Raw genomic sequence first — 12,823 nt, 5'->3', positions numbered from 1 at the left:
AGGTGTCACAGCTTGACATTCTGTGAAAAAGACCTATCCAACCTTAATCAGCCAGTGTGTAAAAAAAAGCAGTCTGCTCGTTCAGATTGAAAAGCAGTTGCATTGAATAGCACAGAATCGATTAGCTTGAACAATTTCCAGCTTGGAAATAAACGGTCTGTCCATGCTTGCCTGTGTGTGGCTATAGAGCATTTTTCAAACACCTAATCAGAGAGAGAGAGATCTTTTTGAGAGAGGGAAATGATGCTCAGAGGCAGCGCCTTGGAGCATTTGGCCCGACGGATTCTAAAGTCTTTTTTTCTTCTTCTTCTCATCGTCTGAGTCGTTGGTTAAAGGCTCTGGCTTGAAGGTGGGAAACGGAGGGGTTAATGGAATGAAATTAATCACAATGAAAGCAGCTGTCCCTTCAAATGTGGAAGGAAAATAAACTGCCGGACTTTTAAGTGCAGTGTGTTGGTAGTAAACATGATGTATGGCCTGGCATGTTGGGATTGGGTGATAGATAGTGTCACCAGAAAACGTGTCGTGAATATTCATGATTTCATCTGAAGTTGCATGTGTTCTGATTTGTTGTTAGGATTGGAAGATTTGTAGTTTATGTCATTAAGGTGTCGTGAATATTCATGATTGCATCTGAAGAGGTTTTTGCATGCGTGTATGTATCTTGGTTTGATTGGGTAAAGATTGTGCTTTTCTAACATCTCATGAATATTCGTGGTTTATTTTGCATACTTTGATTGTGGTTGGTGCATTGTATATGGTGGTATAACTGCAGATGCAAAACGTTGCAGTTTTCATTGGCAGGTAAACTGTGTCATTATATTTCAGGGCAGGACAGCTAGATCCTGACAAAAAAAATATAATTAAATTGTCTAGTTGACAGATGATGTAATGTATCTGTGGGGTTGTTATCTGAGCACGACAACTGTGTGACAGGAATATATGGGTCATTCAAATAATGACATTAAAAAGTCATAAATCAGGCCAAGTAATCAAAAATATCAGTTTATCGTCCAGGTTCCTTCAAAAAGAGGAGGATGAGGGGCTTTATAAGTTTGTTTTTTATTTTTTCCAAGATGGCCACCATGTATTTAAATTCAAAATAGCCACCGACTTTTCAGTTCAAAATGACATTGAGTTTTTTTTATCAGCTATCCTACTAGTAATAAAGAGTAAGTAGCGTCAAAATATTGAAGTTAAACAATGTTCTATGTATTTTACCCAATTTACAATGTATGCATGTTTTACGCAGGCCAAAAATAGCATTTTGAGGTGAGAAAAAATATTTAAAAAATTATTAAAAAAGTAAAAGGATGCTGCATCAAAAAAAGGATGCGGGCGGGGACGATCAACTGGTTAATTTTATTACTTGGCCTAATGTGTGCGCCACGTTGAAATTCAGCATAAATGCATTTTCTTCCCCTTTGGAAAGGGTATTTGGGTCGTTCCATACATTTGGGGTCCAAACGTGTGACCATTTTGTTTGTGTCCTTGTTACACCTGACCTGTGTAATTTGCCATGCAAGTATCATTCAAATTGACTTCAAACTATTTTTTTATGTGTTTGGCAGGCACTTTTGCTCTACATAATCCCTGTTGGAGATAGACTTAGGGGCAATTCCACGGTTACTCACGTTACATTTTTGATGTATTTTTGAGTTTCCTTGGGCTGTAATTACCTCACTGAAAAGGTTTAATAACTGTTATCCTCATGGTAGATAGAGTAGACCTAGACCTACCTAAGCACCAAAGATGACATCCAGAAAAATGTGTTATGTATGATAAACAAGACACACAAAATTGGTTACTCACTTTACGAAAATGTAACGTGAGTAACCGTGGAATTGCCCAAAGGCATTATTAAAGAATGTGTCCTGAATCACAAAATGTTATACATGCCAGATGTCAATTTGTAACAGGGACACAAAAAATTGGACCACGTATTTATGGAATGACCTAATTGTAATGCATGTTTCGTTTCTCAATGGGGTATCACACACTTTAATAGTACATGCCATATACATGTATTAATTGTGTAAGTACAGTAGGCAGTAGGAGTAACCTGTGAGAGTCATGTCATATTTATTTTAATGTTTTAGTGATTTAGGTAATGCTACTGAAACCTAATTCATAAGATGGAATTTGTGTCGGGTGATGTAAATCAATATTAGGTTTTGCCCTTCACCGACGTATAAACACTGTATACTCAGTGTGTTACCTCCCGAGTGAAAGTCGGCAAAAATCACTCGGGTGGGACTCGAACCCATGACCTCCTGCTTTTTAGTGCAGACGTCTTACCACTCGACCACCGAGCTTGTGGGATCGGTTGGCTGGGTCGAATCTGATGTACATGTAGCAGCGGGTACCGCAATTAAACAAATATAAGATGGAATTTGCGTCAGGGTGAAACCGAAACCGCTGAAAACATTGTGTGTAATTTTACATCATTTGTTCTTATGGCATGTTTTCCTTTTGAGGAGACCTTTGGCAATTTCCCAACAATTAAATTCAACCTTCCAATCTCTGTACGCACGCACTGTATACATAGTAGAAACTACCAGGTTTATATGCATGCATGCCTCGTACCTGTACGTACGTGCCTGTTTAAATTGGCTATAATTTAAACGGCGCGGCTGGACAGTGTTGGACAATAATGTGGCTCATTTAGCTGAAATTGCCCCGCACAGGTGGTGTGCTGCAGAGGAGAATTTGCTCGTTAGCATCCAACATGTGTAGGTAATTACACCCAGACATTATCCTCACAATGAAAAGGAATAAAGAATAAAAAGAGGAAAGGAAAAAAAGATTGCCAGGGGGACACATCAAGGTTTTTTTTTTATTGGCAAATTTGTTGTCGCTTGAAATGGAAGTTTTATTGGATTGTCGAACTACAGAGTGACGTCAGTTAGGTTTTTTTTTTAAAATCTGGAATTCATTTAGTTGTTGAAAATATCAAGTAAACTGAATTTGCAATTTATTTTATTGGTGATTGATTGCGGAATGGTGATTGATTGCGGAATGGGACATGCAGGGTTTCATTTGCCATGAGTTTCCTATTTAAAATTATATATTCCCTGACAAGGTTTTCCTTTTCTGTTTGAACTGTCCGTTTATAGTTAGCTTTTTTTCTGAGTTAGTTCTTAAGGCCGCTTCACACTCCATGTGAATGCAAATGAGAAGCGGATTTGACATCTTGAAACATTCACTGTGAAAGTCGCTTGGGTTGAAATGTGTTCAACTTTTTGGTGAATTCGCAGTGCGAAGACTCGTCGTGGTGGCACAAATCCGTGTACGCCTTCACTTTCACGCCGAGCGCGACGCGGCGCTTAGCATGCAAACGTGCACATGCGCGTCTATTTCAAGCAGTCACTCGGTATTTAAGCTGACAGACCGGCAGCTAATTTAAGCGCAAGCGTAAATGTTGTCGGCTGATTTGTCTTAATGCCATTCAATCGCAGGGGTAAATGCCTCCCGCTGTTAGCTCTGAGTGCCGCAACTAAGCTGTTTCTGACTGACTGCGTGAAGCTGATGGGTGCATTTGGTTTGAAGTGTGCAAGGTTAGCGTAGGTAGCGTTAGGATACTGCACAGGAAAGTTACCGGAAGGAATTTTCCGAGGAAGAAAAGAGCTTTGACTTTTGCATCTACTCAGATATCGGCATTTGTGATTGTCTTCTGAATAATACCAAAGGAAAAGTCTGTGTAGTTGATACTGATTTAGATGTACAGGGTGAGTAAAAAAAACAACGAAACCCAAATGTTGGGACCATTGTTTTAGGGAAGTTCTGCATGTAGAATTTTCAAAATCTAGGATATGAAAGCCCAATTCATAAGCTTTCTTTTAGTACAAGAATCATTCAAATCACTCATGTACTTTTCAAGTTACGGAATTTTAATCACAACCACCGTTTTAAGGTTCTGTCCACGGATCACAAAAAAGTTTAGTGTTCTTTCGTTTTGCTGAAAGAACGCACACCTAGATTTTTAAAGTGCTACATGCAGAACTTCAATAAAACAATAGTCCCGACATTTGGGTTTCGTTTTTTTTTTTACTCACCCTGTAGATGATTCCACAGACCCTGTTTAAGATCTTTATGATTTAGTTATTTTTATCTGAAGACACTTAAGTCAGACATTTTCTGTTTTACTCCAAGCATGCACTATTGCCGAACATCATTCCTCCCTGCCCAATGCTTACCCACAACACAAAAAAACCTCTTGTTTTTCCTTTTTTCTGGAGACCATCCTCTCAAACTCACTCCGTTGCTCGTGATGCATTCACAATTCATTACAGATCCTCTTGATGAATGGCCCTCCATTTAGCTTAGTCCTCTCTGCCCCATGGCTAATGTTGTTCTATCCGCCAGCCAGAGTGAAATCTATTCGAAGTAATCAAACACAACTTAAGTGCCTCCGTTTGTTAATGCGCCTACACAATGCTATAAGGAGATTGACCCAAGATTGATGCTGCCTCGCTCATGATGTTGCCTCGTACATGGCAATCGTAGGGCAAATTTTAACCTATGTACTGTCTACATACTTCATTCTGAGCAACCAAGTCATGTGCACAGTACACAGATACAGTTTGCACGCCTTTCCTACTTTAACATGCATAATGACATGCAAAACTTTCGTTCTCTGCATGCCCATGTAATAACCTGCATGAATGCATCTCATGAGTCGATATCATTACGCTCGCATCAAAAGGCCGTTATCAAAGTTAATTGCACATGTTCTTGAATTGCACAGTTCTTTGATCAACGCTGTCTGGTGAGAAATGCAAGTTGTGTTTAAATTTCCGGGACGCCTTGCATAATAAGATGTGAAACTGATGCCGTTTTGTTGAGAACTCTGTTGAAACTAAGAGTTCGGGAAAAACTGTGGTAAACTATCCTGCTTTCAGAGATGCCACTGATCAGACGGTTGTGAAAATACTTGCCTGCATTTGAACGCTGCTGTATCCCAAGCATTATGTGCTGTTGTATAGTGAAGCATAAATTTCCAGCAGTACATTAAAAGTGCGTCGTTAATTCAGCCAGTACTTTCCAGATTTTTGGAAATGAAAATCTGTGCATGTGGCGCCTTGTGATTGCTGCTTCTTCGCTACACGTGTGCCGCTAGCCCTGTCACGCATACATCCCTGCATGCCTGCCATACAAGACCCGTCCCCAGCCCCAATACAATGATATTAAATGGACTGTTTATACAGTAAATTTGCTCAGATAATTAACATTCACTACCTTTCCCGTGGACGTGACGGCTTTAATGAAATGCCTGGTTGCCGCCGGCCATGTACACAGCTGCACATACTGGAAACTCCATCATGTTACATATTTCATAATATCCAAAGTCTCTGGCGTCGGGTTTCCCTCGGTGCAGGGAGAGCTCTGCACTGTTCTCTACAACTTGTCCATCATGCCCAGATGAGCCGATTGGCAATAAAAGCACCCACTGACAAGTGTCACTGCCTTTTATGCTTGATGGCTACACAGAGATATGCACACACGCTGCATCTGGCTGCCGTGCCAGGCATTGCTCTCGGCCCGGATTGGCTGAGAGTTCACCTGTCGGTGCTTAGTGCCTCTCTGATTGGTCAGAAACCATTCTGGTGACGGAGATTGCTCCGTGCCAGTCACTCACGGGTTGTAGTGCATTAACTTGAAGTGCTTCACCATGTGTGTAATCTCAGTTTCATTCATGGGTGTGAATTAAAGGAAGAAAATGAGAGATTGAAGCAGCCATTTAGACTAGAGAGAGCAGTGGCTGTGTTTGTGTATGCTTACTCCTAACCCACGGCATCACCTCGTCCCATCACAGAAAAAAACAAGCACATGTTGGTGACAGACCGACCCTAATTGGATTGGCCGGCAAAGTGGCCGTAAATAGCCGTTTCAGACCAAGTGGTATCTTTTTGGGGGGCCGACTGGTTGATTGGAAATCTCCTTCAGTACATTATCCCTTTCATCCTGCACGTCTTGCCGTCCCAAACCCTTTAAGTGCACTCGTGGGTACATTTTTTTGGTCGTTACCCCCTTCAAGATTGCCGGATTCGTCCGAGCGTGGGGAATGATGTTTTTAGCCATTTGCCGTCCACTTTTCTTAATGGACTGTTTTGTTCGGCAACAATTGTAGTCTTAAAAACCGTCCTGCTGGAAGTAAGATTAGAGATCTACTTGGACAAAAAAAAAGCACTCACTCCACATTTGAAATGTCACTCCGCCGACAACATTACTGCCTTGACAGACAGACGGCGTAAACCTTGAAGCCTCCAGAGATGAAAAATGTCATTGACTTCAAACAGCAAAGCTGCACATTTACCTTAAACCATGTACCCCTGCTATGAAAGTTTAATGGGGGATAAAGGCCTGATGGTGCTAGTGGAATATGACCAGCAAAACCAATTATCTCATGAATAATCCAAAAATGAGTGGGATACGTTTCAATCCAAAGATGAGTGGGACACATTTTGCAATCAGTTACAATATCCTGAGATTTCTGCCTGACACTGGTTTCTTTGTTCCTTCAGGATTTTTTGCCGTCAAAAAGGAAGGTGAGTTGTGAAACTTTCCTTGATCCTGTTTCTCTTTTTATTTATTTTTTTGAGCTTGCTGAATGTTTTTTGGAAATTGAGCGTACCGCATTTTGCTGGAGTTAATGATCAAATTGCACTTCACTAATCCATGTGTTCGATGGGTGTTCAGTTCACACTTTCTGATGCTGACTTCGTTCACAGTGTGGTGTTTAATTCCTGTGTTAATCTGTAAAAGCAGTTACCATTGCGCCCAAATCCACTGTCACACACAAAAAAAGTCTTCTCGGTGTGTCATCATCTTGCTTGTGCTAAAATGGTGCTCTTTTAAAGGGAATATACAACATTTGCAAACATCAAAAAACAAAACTACCAAATTATTATGAAATACCTTACTGGCTGGACTGTTAGTGAATGACAGTCTAAAGCATCCTGTGAAATCATGGCACTTGGTTTGCTGTCATTTTCAAGAAAAGTGGTATTTTTGTATCGATTTCCAACGCTGGTTGGCGGACTAGCGTTGGAAAACACTGGCTTTTTTCAAATACTGCCCCCAATTTACCATATTTAGTTAGCCCACATTTTGTTTGCAATCAATTACACACCTATGAACAGGTACAAGCCAGCTAGACTGGTTCCCTGACCTTACAATACCCAGACGTCTATTAATTGCTCCATTTCATCTTAAGTGGGGTCAGGGAAACGGACTACAGGGAACATGATTGTTTTCTTGGTTTTTCCAGCCTTTACGAACACAAAACTTCATACGAGTCAGTGTAACAATATTTGCTATAAAATACTAACCCCCAAATTCATCCTTTTCTGAAAATTACAGCAAAAGCAAATGTTGTATATTCCCTTTAAGTAATATTAGAAGGGAAGCGTTTTAGACGTATCACTCATTAACTTTTGTTTTGCCTCAGTTAAAATGTTTTGATCATTTTAGTAATAACATGAAACTGTAAACAAAAAAACCCCACCTATTTCTTACATACTCTGGTCTAACATTTTCTCACCTATAATTAATGACGTTGCATTTGGCAATTAAATGTAAAATGTACCTGCAAAATAATTTAATTAGGATGCTTTTTTTTTGTATAAGTGTTTTTTATTTCTTTTTTAATTGAACTCTAATTCATTCAAATTTCACAAAAGTGCCTAGTAAGGACCAGGGCCCAATTTCTTGGCTCTGCGTACTGTTAGCGAGAAATCCCTGCTTACTATAGCAGCAAGTTCCGTGCTTAGGGTAAGCATATTTCACAGGTTAGCAAGGAATTTGGGCTTCTGCGCATTATATGCTTACATCCTGTAACTAAGGATTTTGTGCTGACAAGGGTCAGCACGGAATTTTTCTGCTAGCGCGGTTAGCACAAAATGGTGATTGTTAGCGCGGAATTCTGTGGTTAGCAGAGCCGTGAAATTGGGGCTATAGGACAGCCCAGTAACAGGGCAAAACAAATCTGCTTAGTTGTTTTCTCCGTGATTTCTTCGTTTTGTTGTCCACATGCTTCAGAGAGTTTCTGTTGTAATGTGATGTTTTTGCAACATTGTACCAAATCTTGTTTTCCTGGCGTAAAAATGGAAGAAGAAAGTAAATGTTTCTGCCAGTCTGGAAAGCATGGCTTTGCATTGTCTCACAGCATGAAATGTTTTTGTTTGGAAAGCAGAGAGACAGGCTACAAGCATCCATTGTGTACGCAGTATGAATGAAGCATTTAAGAATGTGATCACAGAGTAACGTGTTCGTAAAAATATTTGGAAACTGTGGTAGTGCGTATGGTACCGGTCGGCATTAAAATATCAAATTTGTAAAACACGTTGCTGTACAGTACTACTTTCTAATGGCACTGAAGTCCGTATCTCATTTTTGTTTTAATTGTATTAACACTCATGCCTTGGGATTTTTATTTGAATGTCGCTTACCATTCAACCACTGGAAATATGTCACATTTTTGTTGGGATGTAAATTCAGAGTCCAGCATTGGACATGCAAGAGTTAGTTTCCTGTTCAATTGTGTCCTCCAGTAAAGCACCAACAAAGTGCCATTTTGCTGACTGTAGTGGGACTGGAGGCGAGTCTACCCCACACACATGTGTTTGTATTGCCCACAAGTGCCTGCGTTTAATACCGCTGCACTTTACTTGCCCCACCAATCAGTCTGCATTTCCTGGTACGTGAAGGAGACAGCTTTAAATTAACCAGCAACCGAAAACCTGAACACACACGAGAAATTCCCCATGGTCATCGCTGATGGATTTCAAATATAGTTCCCCCAGTTGCCGTGGCAACTCAAGATAACCCAATTCGCCTGCACCGCTTATTCTCAGTTTGGGGCTGATTAGGACCTTCTCGTTCCAGTTCTGTCTGCTCTTATTGCCCCTGAAATCCAGAAAAGAAAAAAAAGTACATTGATGTTTCCCCCTGAAGTGTTTCCCGGACTTTGTGGAGACAATTTTGTCCTGTTTGAAATCTGATGAAAAGCATTTCATCCCGATATTTTTCAAAAGCATGCACAGTCTTCCAAATAACAACCACATCTGCTCTATTCAGTAGCATTGGAATTGGAAAAGGGAAAAAAAAATTGTCAATACCAAGAATTTAAATCATCCAGGAGATTTTCAAGATTGTTTTCTACCCAGCTATGGCTGTTCGCATGTAGCCCTGAAAGTTCAATACACAGTGTTTATGCCTTTTTTTGTCCCCATTGGAGAGGTCTTACATTTACATGTACTTACTGGCTGCGATATCATCTCCGAACACTGCCTTGCCTCCACTGGCTCTTGAAGTCAACCCTTAGAGAGAATTGTCAATTTGCTGGCTCTGAAACGAGACACAGAGATACACAAAAAAAGTAGAGAGAAATCACGAGTCCGCTGGACTGGAGTCAACCAGAGAACACTGAGTGTTGTTGATGCTCTCCCCGCTGCGTACCGTCTGCAGCTCGCTCGTTTTTAGTCCCTCTCACTGGCTCGTCACAGATCCGCAATTGCCCCGCAATTGGCTGTTATGCTGGCATGCCTTAAGAGGGCCATATAACAAACGAGGCACGATCTGTCACTGCAAGCCGGTATACTCTGATCGGGTTGGCTCGGCATGTGTTATCTCAGAAACTCCACGGTCCCCGACTAACTAATCAGACATCTTAGCATGTGTGTGTGTGAGAGAGAGAGAGAGTGCAAGGGGAATGCAAGCCTTGAGGGGGGGAAATACAACGAAGCCTTGTATTATTACCAATCAAGAAATAGGATTGAGGGGGTTATTAGTCTGACATAAAGGAACCTCGGGGGACCTCATTATACATGGTACATACGTGTATCTGTTAAGGGCTCTGCATACTCAAAAAACCTCCCCTCCGCACAGCTCCTACTGGGCCCCTATTGTGCATTCCATCCAAGTCCGCCAATAACAAGCACCCTTTCAGCGCAGCACAAAAACTGCAAATTACTCCTCTTACGTTTTATTTTGCTCTTGAGTCTCCCCAGACCCTATCACCGAGGCAGCCGAGTGATATTAAAGCTATTTTGTTGGAGGTTGTCTTTCCAGTATTGATGCGTCCATCTCCTCTCCCGGCTACTATTAAATGTGGGTTTTTTTTTTTCTTCTTCTTTTAAGAACTTTTATTCATTGCTGATGGCCTTAAGTGGCTGTGTACCATAGACCAAGGGGCTTGGGGCTGACTAATAGGTGCGGAGTCGTGTTTTGGAGACGGTCTCCTGCACTCCAAAATAGACAGGTGTGAGTTTCCCCTCCGAAACCACTTTGGTTTCACGGACTGTGAAAGTAAAGCAAGCTGATTAAACCTATAAATATTTATGAGTTGAATCCAGTTACTGCATCCTTTCTAGTAGAACGGAGAGCCTGGAAACCACTCAACTGTAAAAGGAACGGTTTGGAGATGATTACCTTCATGAATATTTATGAGTTGGCTCTCTACTCGTCGCCTCTTCTTCTTCTTCTTTTTTTTGCCTGTGTACTTATAAATCAGATGCCGAGTTTCCTGAAAATGAATTTTGAATATTTATGAACGCCTAGAAACATGATGACATTGAGAAAACCCTATCTCCTGTACAGTGGCATTAAACATGAGTTACGTAAACCATTGGGTGAAAATGGCATTGCCTTCGGTAAAGAAATTGTATGAAAACACAGGGTGTTATCTTTGAATCAAGCAAAGGTATTCTACTCCAAATAAATCTTTTTTTTTAAGGCATTTACTTCAATCGTCATTCGTTCCAAATCTTAATGGCATGTGCATTTCCCCAGTCTACCCTTCTGTGTTCAAACCCACTAGTATAACGCTGATGGTGTTGACAGGAAATTGAACACTAATGAAATTGCTGTTCTAACATTTGATGAGAAGCGAAACAATTTACATAAACAAAACTTACATTAAACTCAGCTTGTTTGTTCTGAGTTTGAGGCACATAAGAAATGTCACATATTTATACATGTATATATATCTTTAACACTTTGATGGAATGTAATATGATCTTATGGAGGAAATCATTTCACAATTTTGATTAGTTATCCACAAGAAGAAATACATGTAGTTCATTCAAAAGGAAAGTATTGTATGTAATTACAACAGCTTACCACACCCCTACTCCACCATATGACCACATTCCACCCCCCCCCCCAAGTTCAAGTAGCATGATTCACATTTTTCCAAGTACATGCATGTAATTGTGGTCTGAGACACTTCTTAACTTGTCAACAATGCTGTGAATGACTCCATTAAAAGTTTGCTTCTTAAAATTCCCCTCGCATCGGACGAGAGTTTTACCCGAGGAGCTATTTCAATCCATCATCTAAGTACATGTACACTCTGTGTTGTCTCTTCAAACCCCCCCCCCCCCTCCCATTCTCCACTCACGAATCTCATTTGGGGTAAAGATTTGAAGGCACTTTGGCCTCAGATAATGTTCTGAACACGTCACCGTGTGTGAATGACGAGGTTTAAAGAATGGATCCTTTAGGAGGTGTCAAATGTTTGCTTAAGTTGATTGCTTAATAATGAGATTTTAAAGGTGAAGTCAGGTGGGCCAAATAAAAAAAGTACATGCACATGTACATGTACATCCCTGTGCTGTATGGATAATGCCTGAGAATACAACTGCGTGATTGGGTTCGTGTAACTTTAAGCATTGGTAAATATTGAGTGAAGCAGGCAGTTTACACAACTTTAATTGGCCAGCTGTTGATTTCTGGTTGTAAATTTTACCCCGAAGGTCAAACGGTTCTGATAGCTAAGATGTGCCGTGATTGGCCCAATCAATTTTGACTGTTAAAGACCTGTGCTTTGATTGGTCAGTTGGTTTGTGTTATGCTGTTGATACTAACTCAGGTCCCATATGCCCGTCACTGGTCAACCTTTTGTGGTTATCCAATCTTTGTTCAGTTGTATTTTGTGTCTTAGTTTAAATTCACTTAAGAACAGAACAACTTTTACGCAAGACTCATTTTACTCACACTTTGGCCTGCTGTTTTCAAACATATTTTTTTTTTCAGATATCAAAAAAAAAACCAAAACAATCAAAAATAGGCATGAAAGAAGGTATAAAATATAGTGAGAAAATATGTGGATGATGAGTTGCCACAAAATCACCGAACTGCATTTTGTATCCTTCCAAAGTAGACTGGCTATTTTTGTCTCCTAGTCCTACAGTCACAGACTGAGCAAGTCCACTGATGCAGGTGTAATATTAAACCAATTTTGCGTCTTAAAGCTAAAGAAAAAAAAACTGAATGAAAAAAAAGAAAAGAAGACGGCAGGGACAGATATTGAATTTCAGGCGATTCGGAGCACAGGACAAAATTAATCCATAAAAAGCCGGCCCTAAATTGAATCATGACTGCGATATTAACAAATGGGCCCGGCACTAAAACAGGATTTGGCCCGAGCATGATGATATGTCGGTTGTAAGATATCCCTTTGCACTACTGGCTATGCACGGGGAGCTGTTCCATTATGGGCAGCATGGGGGGAAACCAAGGAAGTATTAGCGCTTAGGAAGAACTCAATAGTTTTTTTTTTCTTCTTCTCTAGCCACCATCGGTATTATCACCACAATCATAACAACTTGCAAGAGCAATTTAGATTTCAGAAAATTTGCCCGGGTATAGCTAGAGGCAAACAAATGTTGATTATTCCGGGGTGCGTTTAGAGTTGCCGTCTTTAGTTTCTATCATGGGGGAGTTATTGCTTCTTTTTCTTTTTTTTTTTTTCTTTTTTTTTTCAAAGTCATTGCAGGAAATAAATCATATAAAAAAAAAAGCAGAAAACTGTTTGAATATG

At 40.4% G+C, this 12,823-nt stretch overlaps 1 protein-coding gene across 1 annotated transcript in view; it reads left to right on the top strand.

Annotated features, from left to right (window-relative positions):
- The first annotated feature begins 6,448 nt into the window (after window positions 1-6,448).
- Window positions 6,449-12,823, top strand: part of LOC119736624 (single-stranded DNA-binding protein 3-like) — a 32,959-nt gene continuing 26,584 nt past the window's right edge. The window contains exon 1 of the mRNA XM_038210637.1: window positions 6,449-6,548. Within this exon, the coding sequence (XP_038066565.1) occupies window positions 6,449-6,548 (100 nt within the window). The remainder of the gene's footprint in view (window positions 6,549-12,823) is intronic.

Source organism: Patiria miniata, unplaced genomic scaffold (genome assembly GCF_015706575.1).
Source record: "Patiria miniata isolate m_02_andy unplaced genomic scaffold, ASM1570657v1 HiC_scaffold_3, whole genome shotgun sequence".
NCBI lineage: Eukaryota > Metazoa > Echinodermata > Asteroidea > Valvatida > Asterinidae > Patiria > Patiria miniata.
The sequence above is the reverse complement of the archived record's forward strand: the minus strand, read 5'-3'. Positions and strand labels throughout refer to the sequence as shown.